A 26,161-nucleotide genomic window follows, 5' to 3' on the forward strand; every position below is an offset into this window, starting at 1 on the left:
AAAGCTGCATATTTCTGACATTGTACAAAAGTCCCTGTAGATGTATTCTTGTGACATGTTTTGTGAATTTATATCTGACATCCTTCAATCTACGTTTACTCTTCATCACACAGTGGGAGGACATGTGGACTTTGAGGACTTTGTGGAGTTGATGGGGCCCAAACTCCTGGCAGAAACAGCCGATATGATCGGGGTCAAGGAGCTAAGGGATGCTTTCAAAGAGGTGAGGATAAGAGATTGAGAGAGAGAAGGGTGGTATGGAATGGAAAAATAGAGAGATAGGAATAGAGTGAGATTTTTTTTTTATTTTTATTTTTTATTTTTTTTACATATAAATTATATAATAGAGAATGAAAGAACAAAATCCAAAGGGGATGAAAGAAAGCTAGAAAGATTTAAGCTAATATAAATTTGATTAAGTGAGGAGAAGCATTCATGTGTATGGGGAACTCATTAGTAATATAGGAAAGACGACTGTATTGGGGAAAGAGCAGAATACAATACTGCATGATTAACTAGTTAATTATTCATTATTCTATTCTCTCCTTCTCTCTCAGTTTGACACAAATGGTGATGGCCAGATCAGCACATCTGAACTCAGAGAAGCAATGAAGAAACTTTTAGGTCAACAGGTAAGAAAAGTGCTCCTTCTGTTTGAGTTTTTCCGTCTTTCACTCAACCTGTCCACGCATCTCTCTGATCATGTCTCACTGTAGCCTACATTTGAGTAGTGCTTTTTCTCGGTTCTTTCCCTATTCTACTAGGTTGGTCATAGAGACCTTGAGGACATCCTACGGGACATTGACCTGAATGGAGACGGCCATGTCGACTTTGAAGGTGAGCTACAGTATCTCAGTGGGTTCTAAGACACCTCTCTGTAGGATGTTATTTGACAGGTATTACAGTGCATTCGGAAAGTATTCAGACCCCTTGACTTTTTCCAAATATTTTTTACGTTACAGCCTTTGTTACATTACAGCCTAAAATGGATTAAATAGTTTTTTTCCCCTCATCAATCTACAAACAATACCCCATAATGACAAAGCAAAAACAGGTTTTTATACATTTTTGCAAATGTATAAAAAATACAAAGCTGTCGTGTCTTTGGCTATGCTGGATTAAGTGATATGACATGCTATTCTTTAAAATCAGTTGTCTGTAATTACCTGATTAAGTGGCGGCAGGGTAGCCTAGTGGTTAGAGCGTTGGACTAGTAACCGCAAGGTTGCAAGTTCAAACCCCCGAGCTGACAAGGTACAAATCTGTCGTTCTGCTCCTGAACACCCACTGTTCCTAGGCCGTCATTAAAAATAAGAATTTGTTCTTAACTGACTTGCCTAGTTAAATAAAGCTAAAATAAATAATCAGGTGAATGTAATTAACTAGAAATAATGTTTATAGAGCTGTTATCTTCTGAATAAAGACCTAGTAATCTTTTGCGTCAATATTTAATCGTCACTTTATTCAGTCTCATCTGAAAGTTGTAAATTATTGGTTATCTTCACGAACCGTGGCTAACAAGTTGAATCAGCAATACAAAATTTGGTTTAATTATTTATTTACTAAATACCTAAATAATCACATATAATGGATCATACAATGATTACAAATGATGTCATAAAGAAAACGTCCCTGTTGGACGGAACAGATACGACAGCTGGTTACACAAAGAGAGGGGGTTGGGTTTGAGTGAAAGAGCGGGAAGACTGAATAACAAAGGCAGAAGGTATGCTAGTGGTGAGCTGGAGCGTGGTAGAATGGATACTCTGTCCATCCTCTCCTAGCCCACTTTTAGCGACTGCTGCTAATTCAACGGCTAGGAGGTATCACTTCTGGAGTGAATAAGAGTTCAAAGTTCATACCAAGGTGCCATACTTTTAAGCTCATGCTATATTCTGGCTGGTATAGTCGAAATTCATCCTTCCGTAGGTCATCACCTTCACAATGAAATTCGATGCTAATTTTGTTAGGTTCTCTAAGATTGGCTTAGTTCTGTAGGTGGTCTTTGTCCTTTCAACATGGGGAACTCAAGTCCACACATCTTTGGAACAGCTTATTATCTGAGCCCTTTTAACGTAGGACTGTCGCCCTAACGTTCTCGGAACAGAAAGTTACATTTTCGTCAAGGGCTTTATATAGGAGGGGAGAGAAGGGCGTGTTTCATAGTTTATAACCAATGTCTGTTCACATGGGCAGGGCCACTGAGTTGAGCATTTACCCTATGACAAACCGTTCTCTCATTAAGAAGCTAAATTACATTTAATCTTTTCACAAATAGTTTCATATTTAAACATTTAAATTGCACAACAATTCCATGTGAATCTGATAACAAAAATTTGTAGACTTTCAAAGATACAGTTTATGTCGTCCTATCATCAGTAATAATGTCTCAGACGCCAACTGATCTGGCATCATATTCATTTAGTACTAACACATATTTATAGCTGGTTGGATTACCAAAATATGGTTCCTTTCCCCCCACCTTTTGATGTTCCCAGACTCTATTTGTAACAAAGGCTTTTCAAGGGTCCTTTGTTTAGTCAAGAGAGAGGAAAGGGAGAAAGGTATTTATGATGGTGTCATAAACCTCATCCACAGGCCATCGTCATGACAGCTCTGTCAGGTGTCGTTGCACAGCTATTTTCAGGTTTCCAGAGATGTTCAATCGGGTTCAAGTCCGGGCTCTGACTGGGCCACTCAAGGACTTTCAGAGACTTGTCTTGAAGCCACTCCTTCGTTGTCTTGGCTGTGTGCTTCGTGTTGTTGTCCTGTTGGAAGGTGAACCTTCACACCACTCTGAGGTCCTGAGCACTCTGGAGCAGGTTTTCCTCAAGGATCTCTCTGTACTTTGCTCCGTTCATCTTTCCCTCAATCTTGTCTAGTCTTACAGTCCCTGCTGCTGAATAATATCACCACAGCATGATGCTGCCACCACCAGGCCTCAGCGTAGGGATGGTGCCAGGTTTCAGCGTAGGGATGGTGCCAGGGTTCCTCCAGACGTGATGCTTGGCATTCAGGCCAAAGAGTTCAATCTTGGTTTCATCAGACCAGATAATCTTGTTTCTCATGGTCTGACATTCTTTAGGTACCTTTTGGCAAACTCCAAGCGGGCTGTCATGTGCCTTTTACTGCAGAGTGGCTTCCGTCTGGCCACTCTACCATAAAATCCTGATTGGTGGAGTGCTGCAGAGATGGTTGTCCCATCTCCACAGAGGAAATCTGGAGCTCTGTCAGAGTGACCATCGGGTTCTTGGTCACCTCCCTAACCAAGACCCTTTTCCCCCAATTGCTCAGTTTGTCCGGGTGACCAGCTCTAAGAAGAGTCTTGGTGGTTCCAAACTTCTTCCATTTAAGAATGATGGAGGCCACTGTGTTCTTGGGGACCTTCAATGTTTTGGTACCCTTCCCCAGATCTGTGCTTCGACACAATCCTTTCTCGGAGCTCTACAGACAATTCCTTCGACCTCATGGCTTAGTTTTTTCTATTTTTTCTCTGACATGCACTGTCAACTGTGGGACCTTATATAGACAGGTGTGTGCCTTTCCAAATCATGTCCAATTAATGGAATTTACCACAGGCGGACTCCAATCAAGTTGTAAAAACATCTCAAGGATGATCAATGGAAACAGTATGCAGCTGAGCTCTATTTCGAGTCTCATAGTAAAGGGTTTGAATAATTTTGCAAATAAGGTATTTATGTTTTTCTTTTTTATATACTTTTAAAAGCATTTCTAAAAATCTATGTTTTGCATTGTCATTATGCGGTATTATGTGTAGATTGATGAGGGAAAAATGTAATTTAATAAATTTTGGAATAAGGCTGTAATGTAACAAAATGTGGAAAAAGTCAAGGGGTCTGAATACTTTCCGAATTCACTTTATGTTCATTATTATTTCGTTGTATGATATTGCAGCGCTTGACAAATCCCTGTCATGGTCCACTGTTCATATCAGGGGAGAACGACAGCCCCCTCTCATTGAAGCCATAGAAGTTCAATGGCCACTGCGGTATTGCAGTTAGCAGAAAACAGGATGCCACACTATACTGTAGTATGTGGAAAAAATGGCAATCTTCTTGGTCAAACTTTGTGTAAATAACAAAAAAAATTGAAGACGATCATGATACCAATAATTGCTTCTAATACACCAGATGTAGGTCCTTGAACCAATTATTTGAAAATTGCACACAGAAGGAGTTATAAGAATAATTGAGTTGCTAATGGCAGCCTGCAGTACCCGGTCAGCCTTCAAATTGAGTTCCTCAATGAGAATCAGCAGCACTGATCAAGCCTACAACGTCACTACCTAGAATAGCTCAAACTGCACATGTTATGTCTTCATGATATGCCATCTAAACCTTCATTTGGCTTCAATGCGCTATTGAGTGTTCAAATAGGAATTAATGGTGTCACATGATTGATGGTTTTGTCCATTCATATATCCAGTCCAGAGGAGGCTGTTGGAGGAACGATAGGACAGGCTCATTGTAATGGCTAGAATGGATAAAAGGGAATGGTAGGAAACACATCAAACAAATATTTTTGTATATATATATATATATATTTATTTTTTTTCTCAAATTTTTCAGGGGGTGCTGCAGCACCGTCTTATGGCTATGCCAATAATCCCATCACAATAATCCCGTCACACACACACATACCCAAGCACATGCATATACACACCCTCTCAGTGCCAATCCCCACAGATACAGTTTGAGGCAGGCTGATACTCTAGCATCATGCTAAGAGCGAGGTGGGAGGATGAAGGGAGTCAGGCTGTCTGTCAGATTATCTTCACACCAAAGGATTATGTCACCTCACAGATTACCAGGAGAACAAGGGAAGCATACTGCCAGTGGGACAAAAATAGCAATGTGCTGGTATTCTTACTAGAGTCATCCATGCTCTGCGTTCTCCAAACGTTAGTTTCGCCCACACGTTTTACGCTCTAAATACATTCATATTTATAATCCACAGTGCTCATTTAGAAATAGAATCGTTGCTATGAAAATGTATTTATTTTTATTGGCTGATAGCAGCACATACAGTGCTTAAAAGCACTGTGACCTTCAGTACCATACATTCCCTACACGTTAGGACATAATTACAAATCATTTGTAGACTGCAAATTGACCGCAAGAAGCCCAAACAGATACAGTGCCTTGCGAAAGTATTCGGCCCCCTTGAACTTTGCGACCTTTTGCCACATTTAAGGCTTCAAACATAAAGATATAAAACTGTATTGTTTTGTGAAGAATCAACAACAAGTGGGACACAATCATGAAGTGGAACGACATTTATTGGATATTTCAAACTTTTTTAACAAATCAAAAACTGAAAAATTGGGCGTGCAAAATTATTCAGCCCCTTTACTTTCAGTGCAGAAAACTCTCTCCAGAAGTTCAGTGAGGATCTCTGAATGATCCAATGTTGACCTAAATGACTAATGATGATAAATACAATCCACCTGTGTGTAATCAAGTCTCCGTATAAATGCACCTGCACTGTGATAGTCTCAGAGGTCCGTTAAAAGCGCAGATGAAGAACAAGGAACACACCAGTTAGGTCCGAGATACTGTTGTGAAGACGTTTAAAGCCAGATTTGGATACAAAAAGATTTCCCAAGCTTTAAACATCCCAAAGAGCACTGTGCAAGTGATAATATTGAAATGGAAGGAGTATCAGACCACTGCAAATCTACCAAGACCTGGCCGTCCCTCTTAACTTTCAGCTCATACAAGGAGAAGACTGATCAGAGATGCAGCCAAGAGGCCCATGATCACTCTGGATGAACTGCAGAGATCTACAGCTGAGGTGGGAGACTCTGTCCATAGGACAACAATCAGTCGTATATTGCACAAATCTGGCCTTTATGGAATAGTGGCAAGAAGAAAGCCATTTCTTAAAGATATCCATAAAAAGTGTTGTTTAAAGTTTGCCACAAGCCACCTGGGAGACACACCAAACATGTGGAAGAAGGTGCTCTGGTCAGATGAAACCAAAATTGAACTTTTTGGCAACAATGCAAAACGTTATGTTTGGCGTAAAAGCAACACAGCTGAACACACCATCCCCACTGTCAAACATGGTGGTGGCAGCATCATGGTTTGGGCCTGCTTTTCTTCAGCAGGGACAGGGAAGATGGTTAAAATTGATGGGAAGATGGATGGAGCCAAATACAGTACCATTCTGGATGAAAACCTGATGGAGACTGCAAAAGACCTGAGACTGGGGCGGAGATTTGTCTTCCAACAAGACAATGATCCAAAACATAAAGCAAAATCTACAATGGAATGGTTCAAAAATAAACATATCCAGGTGTTAGAATGGCCAAGTCAAAGTCCAGACCTGAATCCAATCGAGAATCTGGGGGGGCAAATAAAATCACCTGTGGGCCAAATTCACCAGTTGGGGATCAGCCCCTAAACTTTATGTGAATCATGTTCACACTCTTTCCCTGTTGTTGTATTAATGTCTCTCAGTTGTATTAATCTCTTTTACGAATCTCCCTCAGAGTTTGTGCGCATGATGTCTCGCTGAGTGTAGGTCATGATACCGACTGGTTCCTTTCCTGGTAAGAGAGGATGAGAAGGAGAAGAAGAAGTGAAGGAGAGGCAGAGATGGCAGCGCCCTTACCGACAGACCTCTTACCTCAGACTTCTGAACTACAGAAGGAGAAAACGACATATCAACCCCGCTCTGCTACTGCCACATCTGAAGACATGCACAGAAGCTGAAGGAACAACATCCGTGATCATGATGATGCTGTTACTGCTGTCTCTAAGAGCAAAACAGAACAACAGCCAGCCTCCCACAGTTTTACATTGTACATTTCAGATATTAGAGAAAACATATCTAGGTGTTTACAGGGTCTAAAGAGCAATGTGATGTTTGAGCTACTTACACTCATAGCAATGGTTGGTTAATGCTGTAGCAAAGTAAAGGAGACACATTTACATTTTCAACACTTTCTTACTTATGCCAACGTCTCCTATAACTAGTCTAAAGCAGCATATTCCCCTCTGGGGCTTTGGACTCCTAAAATAAACTTTTTAGTGGCAATATTATTATATCAGTGTACCAACTCTCAAAATATGTATTGTTTGTGTTGTGTGTGCGTTCATGTGTGTTTGTGCACCTCAATTATCCTTTACTGTAAGATTTCATATGTCTTAAGCTACTGTACAGTTAGTGTCAAACCCATGGCATATGCTGGCTCTATCTTGAATTACATGCCATGTATTACCACGGATGCACTTTTTTAGATTTTATCATTATCAACACATATCGAGTTACATTATACGATTTTTGAACATAGATGGGTACCTGCTTTGATAAATGGAAGATCTGTTTCTTGAGAACCGAATACTCTGGGAAATGCGGTAGCAATCATAATTAATTGGTTTCTTCGGGCCAACCCAATACACAGTTTTGCACATTGTTTTGCATGAATACTAAGAATGCATGCTCCACTTATGATTTAACCAGACACACTGTCACTCCCCATGCAAATAAACAATGTGCACCACAAGCAAACATACACACAGTATATTATTGTGGTGATCAACATAACACTGAAACCTGTGTGTGTGTGTGTGTGTGTGTGTGTGTGTGTGTGTGTGTGTGTGTGTGTGTGTGTGTGTGTGTGTGTGTGTGTGTGTGTGTGTGTGTGTGTGTGTGTGTGTGTGTGTGTGTGTGTGTGTGTGTGTGTGTACTGATGAGAGTGTGTATGTATGAGTGCTTGTGTATTTTTTTGTGCGAGTCTCCCTTAGGCAGTCTTATTTGTGACTTTGCATGTGTCTTACTTGTGTGATTCTATGCATGCCAAATAGTAAAACAATTTGTAGCATAGTAGATGAGAATAAAGATTTTTGTTGCAAAAACACTGTGTGTGTGTATGTCTTTGTGTGTGTGCGTGTGTGTGTGTGTGTGAGACCTCTATCTGCATTCAGAGCAGAAAACAGTCAGACAGAACCTGAACTAGCTGGATATACACCCATTAGCCTATAGGTTGCAAAAACCTGTGAGATCAGAAATAATATCCTTGATTATAAAATATTTTGAGAATATGAATATGCATAGACCGACTCGAATTTCAACAGGGACAACTCCAATAAAGTGTTTTTTCTCAACGTTGCTGGGATGTCACGTGCATCACACTTATGCACTCGTAATAACCTAAGCATTACTAAACTTATATTAGATCAAATAAGCCTCACATATCAAAATAGCAATTCCTTTTATCTTAACTAACTAACTCATTGCCACCCCCCCCCATAAAAAACTCCCTCACTTGCTTAATAATTTATGATCTGCTTAACTTGGGCAGATTTAGGGCGAAAAAAACTCTCTCACGTCACCTCTTCTTTGCTACTAGCTAGAAAGGTAAATTTATTTTTTTGTTGGTGGAGAAAACAGTTTGCAGATTTTAAGCAAATTTCAGCCATTCTACACAGTTTGGCATGGAGCTGAGAGACAATTTTACAGTTTTAATTCTTGCAATTCTATTCATTTTTCCATAGCTAATGCTATGTTCCTCTGGTCAAACATTAGAACAAAACCAATGGGCATGTGCCCTGAATGCCCGGTTTTTGATTCTCCCAGACTGTCTAACTTTTATTTGATTGTTAGTTGTCAAATATGGTATTATTAAAAAATATGTATAGTTCCATTTCTTTTCTGCATGCTTTCTATCTGGTTTTGGTTGTTTAAATTGACACTGAAACTGCTTTTTCATCCTGAAAACGAACACTAAGAGACCTGCCTAATCATTTTCAATACAGAAAAAAAACTGTAATTTGCCCCATATTAAAGGAATAGTTCGAGATTTTATCAATAAAAGCATATATCTACTTCCCCAGAGTCGGGGAAGTAAAGTTCCTGTAGACTTCCAGTCATAGATATCATCCTAACCAACTTGCCCTCTAAATACACCTCTGCTGTTTTCAACCAAGATCTCAGCGATCACTGCCTCATTGCCTGCATCCGTAATGGGTTAGCGGTCAAACAACCTCCACACATCACTGTCAAACGCTCCCTGAAACACTTCAGCGAGCAGGCCTTTCTAATCGACCTGGCCGGGGTATCCTGGAAGGATATTGATCTCATCCCGTCAGTAGAGGATGCCTGTTTTTATTTATTTAAATGCCTTCCTCACCATCTTAAATAAGCATGTGTAACGATATTAGTCTTCCTCTGACGAGGAGTATGAAGGATCGGACCAATATGCAGCGTGGTACGTGTCCATGTTGATAATTTATTAACATTGAACACCAAAAACAAAATAACAAGGAGCACGAACGAAAACGAAACAGTTCTGTCTGGTAAAGACACAGAGACAGAAACAATCACCCACAACTAAAAGAACTAAGGTCAGAACGTGACAGCATGCCCCATTCAAGAAATGTAGAACCAGGAACAGATATAGCCCTTGGTTCTCTCCAGACCTGACTGCCCTTAACCAACACAAAAACATCCTATGGAGTTCTGCATTAGCATCGAACAGCCTCCGTGATATGCAACTTTTCAGGCAAGCTAGAAACCAAAACACACAGGCAGTTAGAAAAGCCAAGGCTAGCTTCTTCAAGCAGCAATTTGCTTCCTGCAACAAACACTCAAAACAGTTCTGGGACCCTGTAAAGTCCATGGAGAATAAGAACACCTCCTCCCAGATGCCCACTGCACTGAAGATAGGAAACACTGTCACCACCGATAAATCCAGTATAATTGAGAATTTCAATAAGCATTTTTCTACGGCTGGCCATGCTTTCCACCTGGCTACCCCTACTCCGGTCAACAGCACTGCACCCCCCACAGCAACTCGCCCAAGCCTTCGCCATTTCTCCTTCTCCCAAATCCAGTCAGCTGATGTTCTGAAAGAGCTGCAAAATCTGGACCCTTTCTTTCTAAAATGATCTGCCTAAATTGTTGCCACCCCTATTACTAGCCTGTTCAACCTCTCTTTCGTGTCGTCTGAGATTCCCAAAGATTGGAAAGCAGCTGCGGTCACACTCTTGACCCAAACTGCCACAGACCTATATCTATCCTACCCTGCCTTTCTAAGGTCTTCGAAAGCCAAGTCAACAAACAGATTACCGACCATTTCGAATCCCACCATACCTTCTCCGCTATGCAATCTGGTTTCAAAGCTGGTCATGGGTGCACCTCAGCCACACTCAAGGTCCTAAATGATATCTTAACCGCCATCGATAAGAAACAATATTGTGCAGCCGTATTCATTGACCTGGCCAAGGCTTTCGACTCTGTCAATCACCACATCTTCATCGGAAGACTCGACAGCCTTGGTTTCTCAAATGGTTGCCTCGCCTGGTTCACCAACTAATTCTCTGATAGAGTTCAGTGTGTCAAATCAGAGGGTCTGTTGTCCGGGCCTCTGGCAGTCTCTATGGGGGTGCCACAGGGTTCAATTCTTGAACCGACTCTCTTCTCTATATACATCAATGATGTTGCTCTTGCTGCTGGTGAGTCTCTGATCCACCTCTAAGCAGACGACACCATTCTGTATACTTCTGGCCCTTCTTTGGACACTGAGTTAACAACCCTCCAGACGAGCTTCAATCCCATACAACTCTCCTTCCATGGCCTCCAATTGCTCTTAAATACAAGTAAAACTAAATGCATGCTCTTCAACCAATCGCTGCCTGCACCTGCCTGCCTGTCCAACATCACTACTCTGGACGGCTCTGACTTAGAATATGTGGACAACTACAAATACCTGGGTGTCTGGTTAGACTGTAAACTCTCCTTCCAGACTGACATCAAACATCTCCAATCCAAAGTTAAATCTAGAATTGGCTTCCTATTTCGCTACAAAGCATCCTTCACTCATGCTGCCAAACATACCCTTGTAAAACTGACCATCCTACCAATCCTCGACTTTGGCGATGTCATTTACAAAATAGCCTCCAATACCCTACTCAATAAATTGGATGCAGCCTATCACAGTGCCATACGTTTTGTCACCAAAGCCCCATATACTACCCACCACTGCGACCTCTCGTTGGCTGGCCCTCGCTTCATACTCGTCGCCAAACCCACTGGCTCCAGGTCATTTACAAGACCCTGCTAGGTAAAATCCCCCCTTATCTCAGCTCGCTGGTCACCATAGCAGCACCCACCTGTAGCACACACTCCAGCAGGTATATCTCTCTGGTCACCCCCAAAACCAATTCTTCCTTTGGCCGCCTCTCCTTCCAGTTCTCTGCTGCCAATGACTGGAACGAACTACAAAATCTCTGAAACTAGAAACACGTATCTCCCTCACTAGCTTTAAGCACCAACTGTCAGAGCAGCTCACAGATTACTGCACCTGTACATAGTCCATCTATAATTTAGCCCAAACAACTACCTCTTTCCCTACTCAAATCAAATCAAATGTATTTACATAGCCCTTCGTACATCAGCTGATATCTCAAAGTGCTGTACAGAAACCCAGCCTAAAACCCCAAACAGCATGCAATGCAGGTGTTGAAGCACGTTGGCTAGGAAAAACTCCCTAGAAAGGCCAAAACCTAGGAAGACACCTAGAGAGGAACCAGGCTATAAGGGCCAGTCATCTTCTGGCTGTGCCGGGTGGAGATTATAACAGAACATGGCCAAGATGTTCAAATGTTCATAAATGACCAGCATGGTAAAATAATTGTTCTGGGACAGGTAGCACGTCCGGTGAACAGGTCAGGATTTCATAGCCGCAGGCAGAACAGTTGAAACTGGAGCAGCAGCACGGTCAGGTGGACTGGGGACAGCAAGGAGTCATCATGCCAGGTAGTCTTGAGGCATGGTCCTAGGGCTCAGGTCCTCCGAGAGAGAGAAAGAAAGAGAGAAAGAGAGAATTAGAGAGAGCATACTTAAATTCACACAGGACACCAGATAAGACAGGTGAAGTACTCCAGATATAACAAACTGACCCTAGCCCCCCGACACATAAACTACTGCAGCATAAATACTGGAGGCTGAGACAGGAGGTGTCAGGAGACACTGTGGCCCCATCCGATGATACCCCCGGACAGGGCCAAACAGGAAGGATATAACCCCACCCACTTTGCCAAAGCACAGACCCCACACCACTAGAGGGATATCTTCAACCACCAACTTACCATCCTGAGACAAGGCCGAGTATAGCCCACAAAGATCTCCGCCACTGCACAACCCAAGGGGGGCGCCAACCCAGACAGGAAGATCACATCAGTGACTCAACCCACTCAAGTGACGCACCCCTCCTAGGGACGGCATGAAAGAGCACCAGTAAGCCAGTGACTCAGCTCCTGTAATAGGGTTAGAGGCAGAGAATCCCAGTGGAAAGAGGGGAACCGGCCAGGCAGAGACAGCAAGGGCGGTTCATTGCTCCAGAGCCTTTCCGTTCACCTTCACACTCCTGGACCAGACTACACTCAATCATATGACCCACTGAAGAGATGAGTCTTCAGTAAAGACTTAAAGGTTGAGACCTAGTTTGCGTCTCTCACATGGGTAGGCAGACCATTCCATAAAAATGGAGCTCTATAGGAGAAAGCCCTGCCTCCAGCTGTTTGCTTAGAAATTCTAGGGACAATTAGGAGGCCTGCGTCTTGTGACCATAGAGTACGTGTAGGTATGTACGGCAGGACCAAATCAGAGAGATAGGTAGGAGCAAGCCCATGTAATGCTTTGTAGGTTAGCAGTAAAACCTTAAAACCAGCCCTTGCCTTGACAGGATGCCAGTGTAGGGAAGCTAGCACTGGAGTAATATGATCAAATTTGTTGGTTCTAGTCAGGATTCTAGCAGCCGTATTTAGCACTAACTGAAGTTTATTTAGTGCTTTATCCGGGTAGCCGGAAAGTAGAGTATTGCAGTAGTCTAACCTAGAAGTAACAAAAGCATGGATTAATTTTTCTGCATCATTTCTGGACAGAAAGTTTCGGATTTTTGCAATGATGGAAAAAAGCTGTCCTTGAAACAGTCTTGATATGTTCGTCAAAAGAGAGACCAGGGTCCAGAGTAACGCGAGGTCCTTCACAGTTTTATTTGAGACGACTGTACAACCATTAAGATTCATTGTCAGATTCAACAGAAGATCTCTTTGTTTCTTGGGACCTAGAACAAGCATCTCTGTTTTGTCTGAGTTTAAAATTATAAAGTTTGCAGCCATCCACTTCCTTATGTCTGAAATACAGGTTTCTAGCGAGGGCAATTTTGGGGCTTCACCATGTTTCATCGAAATGTACAGTTGTGTGTCATCCGCATAGCAGTGAAAGTTAACATTATGTTTTCAAATGACATATATATATAATGAAAACATATAGTGGTCCTAAAACGGAACTTTGAGGAACACCAAAATTTACAGTTGATTTGTCAGAGGACAAACCGTTCACAGAGACAAACTGATATCTTTCCGACAGATAAGATCTAAACCAGGCCAGAACTTGTCCTTGTAGACCAATTTGGGTTTCCAATCTCTCCAAAAGAATGTGGTGATCGATGGTATCAAAGCAGCTCTAAGGTCTAGGAGCACGAGGACAGATGCAGAGCCTCGGTCTGATGCCATTAAAAGGTAATTTACCACCTTCACATGTGCAGTGTCAGAGCTATGATGGGATCTAAAACCAGACTGAAGCATTTCGTATACATTGTTTGTCTTCAGGAAGGCAGTGAGTTGCTGCGCAACAGCCTTTTGTAAAAGTTTTGAGAGGAATGGAAGATTCGATATAGGCCAATCGTTTTTAAAATATTTTCTAGGTCAAGGTTTGGCTTTTTCAAGAGGGGCTTTATTACTGCCACTTTTAGTGAGTTTGGTACACATCCGGTGGATAGAGAGCCGTTTAGTATGTTCAACATAGGAGGGCCAAGCACAGGAAGCAGCTCTTTCAGTAGTTTAGTTGGAATAGGGTCCAGTATGCAGCTTGAAGGTTTAGAGGCCATGATTATTTTCATCATTGTGTCAAGAGATATAGTACTAAATCACTTGAGTGTCTCTCTTGATCCTAGGTCCTGGCAGAGTTGTGCAGACTCAGGACAACTGAGCTTTTAAGGAATACGCAGATTTAAAGAGGAGTCCATAATTTGCTTTCTAATAATCAGGATCTCTTCCTCAAAGAAGTTCATGAATTTATTACTGCTGAAGTGAAAGCCATCCTCACTTGGGGAATGCTGCTTTTTAGTTAGCTCTGCGACAGTATCGAAAATAAATTTCCCTACTGTATTTATTTAGCTCCTTTGCACCATTATTTCTATCTCTACTTTGCACATTCTTCCACTGCAAATCAACCATTCCAGTGTTTTACTTGTATTTAATTCGCCACCATGGCCTTTTTTTTTTTTTTTACCTTTACCTCCCTTATCTCACCTCACTTGCTCACATTGTATATAGACTTATTATTGTACTGTATTATTGACTGTATGTTTGTTCTACTCCATGTGTAACTCTGTGCTGTTGTATGTGTCGAACTGCTTTGCTTTATCATGGCCAGGTTGCAATTGTAAATGAGAACTTGTTCTCAACTTGCCTACCTGGTTAAATAAAGGTGAAATAAAAATAAATAAATAAATTGGCTAACACTAGTTAGGATTGGCTCGCAAACCTACCTAGAACTTCCCTTATACTGGAAGCACAGACATAAAATGGTATCCACAATGTTATTCTGTTGTACATAGCGGTACTAATAAAAAAATATAATTTATCACATATACAAATCACCAACAATATTTTTCCACAAATTAACCACAAAAAAATCGTGGACCCCTTGCAAATCTCTGGCCTATGCTACTAGTGACAGAGGGTACAATGTAACAAAAATATATGGAACCAGAGAGGATGGAATGAAGAGCAGGGCCACTCCTGGAACTTCTGCATTGAGCATAGACATTAAAACCAGATTGAGCCCCCCCCTCCCCTCTCGGGGCACTGCAGACCAGACTCAGGTTTAAACAGAGAGGATTAGCTCGCAGTATGAGGTCGATGGTTGCAGACAGGGAGTCATGCTAATGATTGATGATGAGTTTCTCATATACGTTTTCCTTGTTGGAGCCCGCCAAGTTAAAAAGAAGTGAGTAAACACACTCTGAAGAAGTAATTTGTATATTTTGTGAGTATAATCGCAATAGGGGTTGGACATCATTACTGTTTGCTAAACGACACATTTTGCAATGATTTATTATTATTATTATAGCACGCTCGTCTGAGGTTGCGTTCATAAATTGCCTCCTGTGTGCCAGTGTGTTCTCAGTCGTAAATGTAGAGCGTTGTCAGATTGTTTGTAAATTCAGTGCGCTTCCCGAGCACACACACTAGACGCTCTGACAGAGGAGAATGGCTGAAAACCCTAACGTTAGCTACATACGGAGAAGGGTTTTCGAGAGCTAGTAAGCAGCTTAGTTAGCTAACTTGCTCGCTAGCTAGCTTCAATATTGTTATGTTAGCTAGCTAGATAGCTAAATATATCTAAAAATAGCTATCTAAATGTTAACAAGTAAATCTGCTTTGTAACAATAGATTTTCTGAGTTCGAACTAGTTCTGTGTGTTCTGCATCTATTGTCCAAATGGGAAAGATCAGTGATGGTTGCTAGGTAACACTACTTAGCTAGCAATTTAGTAAGCTGCTAACCAGCTGTTGCTGTGTTGTTTATAACAGCACCATATGGGACCTCTACTAGTTATGTACTGTATCTACTGACGTTTAATAACTCAGTGTAAGAGCATTATAACACTGAGCTAGCTAATTGTTCAGTTAACATGGCAATTGAACATCAGTTGTGTCCCACATCTAACTATTTAACCAGCCTTCACTATACAGGATAGCTACACCAATATCTGTATTTTTCCAGGGCAGTCTCATCCCTTTTGCAAAGGAACCATAAAAAACAACCTATACAAACAGACTGGAGGTTTACCCTTTTTCTTTTGAAGAATGGATCAAGTTGAGGACTGAAGGTTTGGATGCTCTGACATTACTGGATCCTTTATTATAGTCTTCATGATGAGATCAGTCTGCTCTCCTAGACATTGACTTGAGCTTCCCCAGGCCCGATGTGCCCATGAAGCCCTTGTTTCAGTGCAGGCTTCAGAAGCTGAGGCTATAAAGGGACAAGAGGACTAATCTGCAGCCTTAGTCTTGGTTCCTGGACTTCTCTTTAGTCCTTTATCAGTCCTCCCTGTTCCCTGCCATATCCCCTCACCACTCCACTGCACCACAGCCCCGGCTTCACCTGTGGCCAACATGGGCTGGTTCCTCCTCCCATTTGATAACCTGCTGTGTATAGTCCTTGGTATATCCTTCACTGTGGGATTCAGCTCGCTGCTAGTCATAGTCGTGCCGGCCGTCCTTGGAGTGTCCATTGGGATCCGCAGACTGTACATGAAGAGTCTTCTCAAGGTCTTTGAGGTGAGTTTGCTTCACACTGTCACAATGGGTCCGATTCCGACTCTACTTAAGCGTGCGTAAATGGAATGTTTTTATGCACTTTTCTCTATATGCGTATTCTGACCTTGAACTTACACACCTTTTCTCATGCTTAAGATCTAGTGAAACTACCATGTCCAAGTGGAAAAAGCATCTTTATTTTTTCTGTTAGAAATACCACCATTCTCCATGCACTGTAATTTACAACTTGATAAGAGCTAGTTAAATGAGTAATCAGTTTGGATATGGGAATTATAAATAAAAATAACACTTGTTTTAGGTCTATTTGACCTTATAATCGCTGGAGACATGTGAAACCAGTCATATGGAAGCAGACTGAAGCATAGCAACAGATCAACTTCCCCACAGTAAAGTTGATGAAATGCTGTGACATTATGCACAATTTAAATTGTACAGCCTTTTAACTTGCAGGGATGGTCACTCAAATGTCTTAGTTACAGGCTACCCCCGACTTTCTCTTTTTCCTATTTCTATCACGTTAAATATTAGCCACTATCAGTATCGACCTTCAGTAGGCCTAATAACCACACATATTCAACTGCCAATTTACTGTTAGTTCCCTTCAGTTGATATAGGTTACATTATCATTATATTTAATTACATTGTTTCGTTTACCTTCGTTTGTTTCCTCTGTGAACTCCGGTAAGGTCATGTTGTTATTGCAGGCTAATTAAATCGTAATGGAGTGGTGCGCAGACCAAGCCGTAACAGTCTGAACCCGACGCATTGCGCAACACTTGTAACCGCGTGATGACACAGCCATGTTTAGTGCAGGCAGTAGACAAGGGTAACAGGGTATATATACTGTTGTAGACTGTTCTATTATAATTATATCTACACTAATCTTCCAACATTACCATAGGTTGAAGAAATGAATGTGGAATTTTTCTGAATGAATCAAACCACCGTTTTCCTTCTTTTGTTTGTAAAGGCTCTCCAAACCTGTTTTTTAAATGATTCATAAATACTTTCCTAAACCTAAATAATCTACAAAATCTTTGTATTTTTAAATCTACCAATTGGTGCTGAAACGTAGACGAATATGCATATATTTAGATGGATTTCTTTAATTGATCCCTAATATTCAGAACCCGTTCTGTCGATATATTCTTGTGTGTATGTAGACAAAATTCTACTAAAAGGATGGCTTAAGGTAAAAGTCCTAAAAACCCTATTGAATAAAAACTACACGAGAAAATCTGTTGGCCAGCAAATGGGAGGGTTTTCAATAGTTTAATGAAATTTATTCAGAGCGCGCAAGAGAGTGTTACGCGACTGAATAAGATAAGTCTGAATACCAACACCTGAGAAGTGCATAGAGAAGGCGTCAATTCCTAACTCAGAATTGGGCCCTTAGTGAATGCCTGCTTCGAGATATTTTTGAAAAACTTTGATAGGCGACTTTCATACAATCCTATACAAAGTAATTGTATTCCAGTTTTAATGTATGAACTTGAACTATGCATATATTTTGAATTCGCTTAGCAGTAAGGGGCGTTCATCTAAGGCCAGGCTCAATTTAGAATAGCTGCCCTTATTACACCCCAGGTTGTGTCTGATCGGCTTTGTGGAGAGACTAGTCACCTCAGCTTGGCTCTTTTTCCCCCTAATGTGGTCAGTCAACTTCACTGACAATAAATGGCATTATAGACATCGTTCTGTGGAGCAATTCATATAATTTTATTTTTCATTCACTAAAGTGAGCACGAGAGACCACTACCCTCAGTGGATTTGTCAAATTTGTCCTCTGGTGGCAGTGTGTGTGTGGTCTTTGGTTCTCCCCTAACACATGACATTTGACATCAACCTGTTGCCTCTGTCAGGAGCATGTCACAGTGCCTTTGGCTGTAAGTGCTGAATTAGCCTAGCAGCATTGCACTTTCAAATTACTAGGGATTTCATATCAATATGATTATAATCTCCTACACATTCAAACACAGGATTGAGGTTATTTTCAAGGAAATCATGAGTGAATTAGGCCTAGGTGTGGGGCAGCCACAGGAAATGTGGAGGAAATGGTTTAGGAAGGGATATACAGTAGTCTTCACTGGTCTACCCGAACCTGAATACCTGGCCCGGGACCTGAGCAGGTCCAAATTCTATGTAACCACAGCTGATAGACCCGAATAGACCTGACCACTTCTGGTTCGGGTCTGATTGTCCTCGGGTCCGTTCGGATCCTCCTTTTTTATGGGGTGGCAGGTAGCCTAGTGGTTAGAGTGTTGGGCCGAAAAGTTGCTAGATCACATCCCAGAGCTGACAAGATAAAAATCTGTCATTCTGTCCCTGAACAAGGCAGTTAACCCACTGTTTCTAGGCTGTCATTGTAAATAAGAATTTGTTCTTAACTGACTTGCCTAGTTAAATGTAAAATATTTTAAAAAATGATTGGGATGGTTCGAGTCCTTCCGGGTCCATACCTCCTAATATACAATAACATGGAGAGATACACTGCTCTGTAATATGTGTTCTGTGGTTATGTGTATAACATGCAGTGACGTGGTCTTTGCAGGTGGCACTGTTTACATTATGGGAGCCACAAATAGTTGAGTTGGCCAATTTGAAGCATAGCTACTGTAATTATATTGATTGCTAATTGCTGACCCATAAAAGACACAGTGAACATATTTTGCGGTCATACAGTGATGTGGGCTGTTTTCAGTCTGTCCCTCAATGGAAACCTCATGCCCCCCAAATACTCCAGACTGCCTGTTTCATGCTTATGGGCCTGTTTAAGATAGCTGTTGTGTTCTTATTCTCTGTGGATCTGCCTACTCAGCTCTTGACTCCTTGTCAGTTGTACCATGTGATGTAGTCTTGCTAGGCCAGGCTAACATAATCATTTAGGAGATACAGTCTGGTCCCCAAGACTATCTGTGATGCACCTTCAGGCTTATGAATGACGATATCTTGGTACAGAAAAATGATTGCTTCTCATCAAATGATAAGAATTATGAATATAAATGTCATAAACTATAGAATATGGCTTGTAAATACCTTTGGGATAGAATTCATGGTTTAAAGTTAATGTACAACTAATGTATGATACCCCCCTCTTTTTTTAGTGGGCTACTGTGCGGATGGAGAGAGGCGCAAAGGAGAAGAATCAACATCTTTATAAACCCTATAGTAATGGTACGACCTTTTAATGTACATCTCTCACTTATGGGAATGGCAATGTCTCTGTTGTTGCGTTAACTCTGTCTCTCTTTCCATCCCTCTCCCTCCCTCACTCCCTCTCTGTCTCAGGTATCATAGCTAAAGAACTGTCCTCTCTGGAGCAGGAGATCCAGGAGCTCCGTGCCAGCGGCACCACTCTGAGCTCTGAGCCTGAGTTTGAGATGGCCGACATCATGTATTTCTGCCGGCGGGGGGTGGAGAGCATCGTGGATGACGAGGTGACCAAGCGCTTTTCTGCTCAGGAGCTGGAGTCCTGGAACCTGCTGACCCGCAGCAACTTCAACGCCCGCCACATCAGCCTGCGACTCAGCGTGCTCTGGGGACTGGGTCTCTTCATCCGCTATGGCTTCCTGCTGCCACTCAGGTCAGAGGTCAAGAGTCAGGGTCAGCATCTAAGGCAGGAAACGTCTTTGCTAGTTATTGGCCAACAAGGAGCTGTTGTGGACATCAAGATGTCTACAAATGAGATTTATGAGAATTGTGTTTATTTAGCATGAAATACAATTTTTTTGTGGGTTTTGCACATCACAACCTTTTGTTGTAAACAAAATTGATATGTGGTGGACTGTTTTGTGTTCTACAGGGTTACTCTGGCAGCCTCTGGTATTGGTCTGCTTGTGGTCTTGACTACCATAGTGGGCTTCATACCAAGCGGCTGGTACGTTTCCACCAACACCCTCAGAATTACCACAAACTTACAGTACCTTATCTACAAGAAGATTCTGTGTTGGTGAAAGCCTTATTGTCAGTGTGTTGATCTCCTCAGGTTAAGGACGTACCTCAGTGAGAAGATTCATCTGATGTCTTATCGCATCTGTGTCCGATCCCTCACTGCCATCATCACCTATCACAACAGGTACTGTAGACCAACCAAATGCTCACTGGCTAGTATTCACAACATCAGGTCAGACAACAGAGACACAAACCTACTGTATTTTGTCACAGCTTTCTGCCCATTTAGTGACTCACCACCCTATCTTGTACTGAGCTCAAAGCCAGTCTTACAGTGCCTTCATAAAGTATTCATATCCTTTGACTTATTCCATATTTTGTGTTACAGCCTGAATTCAAAATGGTTTAAATAGATTTTGTGAAAACATGTTTTTAGAAATGTTAGCACATTTATTGAACATTAAATAAATAAATAATAATTGACATAAGTATTCACACCCCAGAGCACCTTTGGTGGCGATTACAGCGTTGAGTTGTCTTGGGTATGTCTGTATCAGCTTTGAGTTGTCTTGGGTATGTCTGTATCAGCTTTGAGTTGTCTTGAGTTGTCTTGAGTTGTCTGTATCAGCTTTGCACATCTGGATTTGGGGATTTTCTCCCATTCTTCCTTGCAGATTTTCTCAAGCTCTGTTAAGTTAGATGGGGAGTGGCAGTGAACAGCAATCTTCAAATCTTTCCATAGATTTTCAATGTGATTCAGGTCTGGGCTTTAGCTGGGTCACTCAAGGACTTTCATATTCTTGTTCTAAAGCCATCCCAGTGTTACCTTGGCTGTATGCTTGGGGTCATTGTCTTGTTAGAAAGTAAATCTTCACCCCAGTCTAAGGTCTTTTTCACTCTGAAGCAGGTTGATTGCTAACATTAGCAACGACAGATTGTTCACTTCCCTGACCTAGGTCCTTCTTGCCCGGTTGCTTGGTTTGGTCGGGCGGCCAGCTCTTGGCAGTCTGGGTAATTCCATATGTTTTTTAATTTCCTGGAATTTCTTGGAAACATTCAACATTCTAGAAATTGCTTTATACCCTTCCCCAGATATATGCCTCATCAGACATGTCTACAGACATTTCCTAAGACTTCATGGTATAGTTTCTGCTCTGACATGCACTGTCAACTGTGGGACCTTTATATAGACAGGTGTGTTTCTTTCTAAATCATGTCCAAACAATTGAATTGGCCACAGCTGGACTCCTATGTTTTTTATATATATTTTTTATTTAACATTTATTTAACTAGGCAAGTCAGGTAAGAACAAATTCTTATTTACAATGACGATCTACCGGGGAACAGTGGGTTAACTGCCTTGTTCATGGGCAGAACGACAGATTTTTACCTTGTTAGCTCGGGGATTCGATCCGGAAACCGTTTGGTTACTGGCCCAACGCTCTAACCACTAGGCTATCTGCTGCCCCAAATCAAGTTGTAGGGACATCTCAAGGATGATCAAAGGAAATTGTCTGCACCTGAGCTACATTTGGAGTGTCAAAGCAAAGGGTTGTGAAAATGAATTTCATTTTCAATAAATTAGCAAAAATTTCTGTTTTCATGTTTTCACTTTGTCATTATTGTATTGTGTGTAGATAGATGGGTGTGATTTAAAAAAAAAAATCATCCAGTTGGAATTCAGGCTGTAATACAAAATGTGTATGTCAATTAGGGTGGCACACACTGGTTGTTGGTAGTTTTATGAGCTAGGCGGTTTTGTTAATGTGTCTCATTCAGTCGTTTCTTTGCTCTGCCGACAGTGAGAACAAACCAAAGAATGGAGGCATCTGTGTGGCGAATCACACAACTCCCATTGACGTCATCATCCTGGCCAATGATGGCTGCTATTCTATGGTACTGTATGTAGATCCTAGTGTGTAACAGTAAGCATTGTGTGTGTGTGTGTGTGTGTGTGTGTGTGTGTGTGTGTGTGTGTGTGTGTGTGTGTGTGTGTTAGTACGGAATATGTGGGGCGCTTGGGAGACAGATGTATAACCCATTCTTTGCCAAGATGTTTAGTTCAAGATTCCCACTCAGTCATCACTTCCTCTCTCAGGTTGGCCAGATCCATGGTGGTTTGATCGGGGTAGTCCAGAGAGCCATGGTGAAATCCAGTCCCCACATCTGGTTTGAGAGATCTGAAGTCAAAGACCGCCACCTTGTGGCCGAAAGGTAATGTTGCAGCTGCATGTTGCGGAAACCATACTTTCCTTCCATTTCTCATTGTCAGACTTGGCGAAGGCATTAAAAAGCAACGAATGCATTCTTATAATGTGGTGAAAACAGTTCTATTATTAGTAGCGCTGTGACGGTCATGGAAGTTTGGATGATGGTTTTTGTTGCACATTTTCTCCTCTCCTTCACTCCGGACTGCATGTGTTGCTATAGAAATATGCTTCTTAATTGTGATCATTCAGTCAGCTCTTCGTTCGACGGTTATTTTATTTTCGTGACGGTCTTCATCCATAACCGTCGGTTATACGGTAATATGGTAATTTTCCCATCCCTAGTTATAAACATGTTATTTACACTGTTCTGTATTTTCATTTTCCAGGCTTAGCAATCATGTAGCAGACAAAACTAAACACCCCATCCTCATCTTCCCAGAGGGTTAGTATGAAAACGGACCCTTTTCTGATGGATCGAGTGCTGCTCAAATAGAAATGAGATATGGCAACTAATGAAGGCTGTAGTGATGATGAAAATTCACCCTATGTCGGATCTGTGTGAGTGTGTAATGATGTGGCGTGACAATGTGTTTCTCACTCAGGCACATGCATCAACAATACCTCAGTGATGATGTTCAAAAAGGGCAGCTTTGAGATAGGCTGTACTGTCTACCCTGTGGCCATTAAGGTAGTCTCTCCCTCTCTCTCTACTGCCGTTTTATCTATTATTCTCTCTCAACCACCTAACCCTCTCCCTTTGACCTCCCTGTGACAGTATGACCCTAGGTTTGGCGACGCGTTCTGGAACAGCAGTAAGTTTGGGATGGTCAACTACCTGCTGAGGATGATGAGCAGTTGGGCCATCGTCTGCAGTGTCTGGTACCTTCCACCTATGAGCAGAGAGGTGTGGCCTTTGTTTTGGTTTAGCCCAGTAACGTTGTTATTATTGATTTGTATAATGCAGTTATAAACCAGGGAATCCCCTAAGGTCTAGACCTAAATAATCCTAACAGTGATAAGTCAAAAACTCCATCCTGGTATGGAGACTCAATGTTAACTGTCTGACTGAGCCATCTCTGTTGTTGTCTGCGTAGGAGGGAGAGGATGCGGTGCAGTTTGCCAACAGAGTAAAAGCAGCCATCGCCACGCAGGGAGGACTGGTGGACCTGCTGTGGTGAGTTTCAGTGAATACGCATCTCACACGCACACACATTCTGTCTAGCACGATTCCTAGCAGTGTGTTTATCATGGTGTGTACATTCTTGCAAGTGTACATGTGTTGAGGGTTGTACACAACTGCTCTTCCCTGTGTTTATCTGTTTGCTCTAAGGGATGGAGGGCTGAAACGAGGGAAGGTGAAAAATACGTTCAAAGAGGAGCAGCAGAAGCTGTACAGCAAGGTGCTGGTTGGAGACCAGGAGGACCAAGGTGAAGACAGACCACAGGAAGATGAAGAAGAAGAAGAAGAATTAGAAGAGGGGGACCAAAATGAAGACAGACCACTTGAAGATTACACACCCAGACCACTGGAAGACTGCTCTCTGAGACTACAAGAAGAAGAGGAGGAGAGAGGCTCAGAGACACCAATGAAGGACCAATGAGGGTGGGGGTTCCATTCCTACCAGGTTATTAAGTGTCAGCGGAGCCCCACTCACTGTCTTGGTGAGGCACTAGACCAGAGGATTTATTGGATTGGAAGCCTTAAAGTAATTTCAATAACAATGAACTACTCAGAGACCATTTCAATAGCAATTAACTACTCAGAGACCATGTAGTGCAACTGAAACAGTATCATTTTCTACAGGCTGTAAGCCACATACTTTTGAGTTTGTGCTGCACTATGCACAGTCATTTTATGAATGTTAACTGTTTTAATACTGTATTTAAATGTTTATCTTTAATATTTTCTTTGTATTTATGCCATTTTGACCACTATATTTGGGTAATTTTGGGTAGTGCAATTAGGTCCCCCAAAACTTGATTAAAACAATGTATCATACAGAGGACATGTTAAACTTAATAAAATTAATTTCAGCCTGTTTTGGCCTTCCATGGTGACATCACCATACAGGTAAATTAATAGACCAATAAGAAAGAGGGTGCCAAATCTCCTGCCAATAACAGCACATTTGTACTTTTCCCCTCCCCACTCAGACTACTCCCAGACAATCCTAGCAAAATTCTTGCTTGAGAAATTGCCCTTTGCTAAGAAGCTATTCTTGTTAGTTTTCAAGTAAAATTTCAATTAAACTTTTTACCCAGAAATTATTTGATATTGAGATAAAATGGCTGCATTGGAACTTTTAAAGTAACAGGGTTGACTTAACAGGATTGAAGTTTTCATCTTAAATTAGCCATAACATGTGTGCAATAGGGATGGGCAATTGAATGCATGCTTCATCACAATTATTATTTTATTTTATTTGTACATTTCTACCCTCTCTATCTATGGGGAAACATTCAGTTATCCACCACACAACACCAGAAAATGACCAAAAAGCTTTTACATTATGATTTGATGTCATAGTTTCTATAGAGAAAATATTTTATAAAAGGAATAGTTTAAATTAGAGTTCCATTAATGTAACAGGGTGGCCCCTAAAATGAGGGACAAATGTAAGTTATTCACTTATCGCGTGAAGTAAATAATAATCTTCAGAAATGACTTTGTCAAAGCAATAAAATAACTAGGGCTTTACAATGATGGAGAAATGTTTGGGTTAAGTGGGTTAAAATCCTACTAGAAGTCTGGAAAACACGAGGGATATGTCAAAATGCTGATTTTTGGCACTTTAGCAAGTCTTTAGTCAAATAAAAATCTGTTAACGTTAAATGGCACTTTAATATAACAGGCTTTTTAGTATTGGTGCACAATTACAACTTCAAATATCAAAGGGAGGCAAAAGGCACTCTATTCGTGGAACGATCCATTTATGCATATTGTGAAAACAGGAGGAAAGGTTACAAAGCCACAGCAGACCAAATATGCAGATAATGGGTCAATATGTGTCACAGTCCTAGACAATAGAGAACATGACACGGAAGACTGTTACCATGTTATCTAAATAAGCTTTGTTGTACAATTAATGGTAAAATGTATTGCATTTCTAAAAGTTAACAATACTGTCATAAATTCAGTGTGTGTGAAATTAGGCTAAATATAAGCCCCACTGATAATTGTATCAAAATACACTGAACAAAAATATAAATGCAACACTTAAAGTGTTGGTCCTATGTTTCATGAGCTGAAATAAAAGATCACAGAAAATGTCCATATGCACAAAAAGCTTATTTCTCAAAAATGTTGTGCACGCATTTGTTTACATCTCTGTTAGTGAGCAGTTCTCATTTGTCAAGATATGCCACACCTGTCAGGTGGATGGATTATCAAGAAGCTGATTAAACAGCATGATTATTACACCTTGTGCTGGGGACAATAAATGTCCACTCTAAAATATGCAGTTTTGTCACACAACACAATGCCGCAGATGTCTAAAGTTTTGAGGGAGCGTACAATTGGCATGCTGACAGCAGGAATGTCAACCAGAACTGTTAATTTAATATTAATTTCTCTACCATAAGCCGCCTCCAATGTCATTTTATAGAAATTGTCAGTACATCCAACCGGCCGCACAACCGCAGACCACTTGTAACCATGCCAGCCCAGGACCTTCACATCAAG

The 26,161-nt window shown here is 41.4% G+C and overlaps 2 protein-coding genes across 9 annotated transcripts in view; both read left to right on the forward strand.

Moving 5' to 3' along the window:
- Positions 1-7,897, forward strand: part of LOC110537207 (calcium-binding protein 1) — a 43,764-nt gene extending 35,867 nt beyond the window's left edge. For 5 of the 8 annotated variants that reach the window (XM_021623072.2, XM_036937209.1, XM_036937208.1 and 2 more), the window contains exons 6-9: positions 114-223; positions 558-632; positions 765-837; positions 6,515-7,895. In XM_021623072.2, coding sequence (XP_021478747.1) covers positions 114-223; positions 558-632; positions 765-837; positions 6,515-6,540 — 284 coding nt within the window. In that variant the 3' untranslated portion in view covers positions 6,541-7,895. Of the gene's footprint in view, positions 1-113; positions 224-557; positions 633-764; positions 838-6,514 lie in introns of all 8 variants that reach the window. The other 3 variants (XM_021623068.2, XM_021623069.2, XM_021623071.2) reach the window with 2 other exon arrangements.
- Positions 7,898-14,883: 6,986 nt separating this feature from the next.
- LOC110537208 (glycerol-3-phosphate acyltransferase 4) lies at positions 14,884-25,776 on the forward strand. The gene is made up of 13 exons (XM_021623075.2): positions 14,884-15,042; positions 15,822-16,378; positions 19,483-19,552; positions 19,667-19,961; positions 20,181-20,255; positions 20,364-20,453; positions 22,072-22,165; positions 22,368-22,483; positions 22,866-22,921; positions 23,082-23,167; positions 23,255-23,383; positions 23,574-23,653; positions 23,810-25,776. Exons 2-13 carry the CDS (start codon positions 16,214-16,216, stop codon positions 24,078-24,080), a joined length of 1,527 nt encoding a protein of 508 aa, XP_021478750.1. The 5' UTR covers positions 14,884-15,042; positions 15,822-16,213; the 3' UTR covers positions 24,081-25,776.
- The last annotated feature ends 385 nt before the right edge of the window (positions 25,777-26,161 follow it).

The sequence above is a fragment of the Oncorhynchus mykiss genome, chromosome 12 (assembly GCF_013265735.2).
Source record: "Oncorhynchus mykiss isolate Arlee chromosome 12, USDA_OmykA_1.1, whole genome shotgun sequence".
Taxonomy (NCBI): domain Eukaryota; kingdom Metazoa; phylum Chordata; class Actinopteri; order Salmoniformes; family Salmonidae; genus Oncorhynchus; species Oncorhynchus mykiss.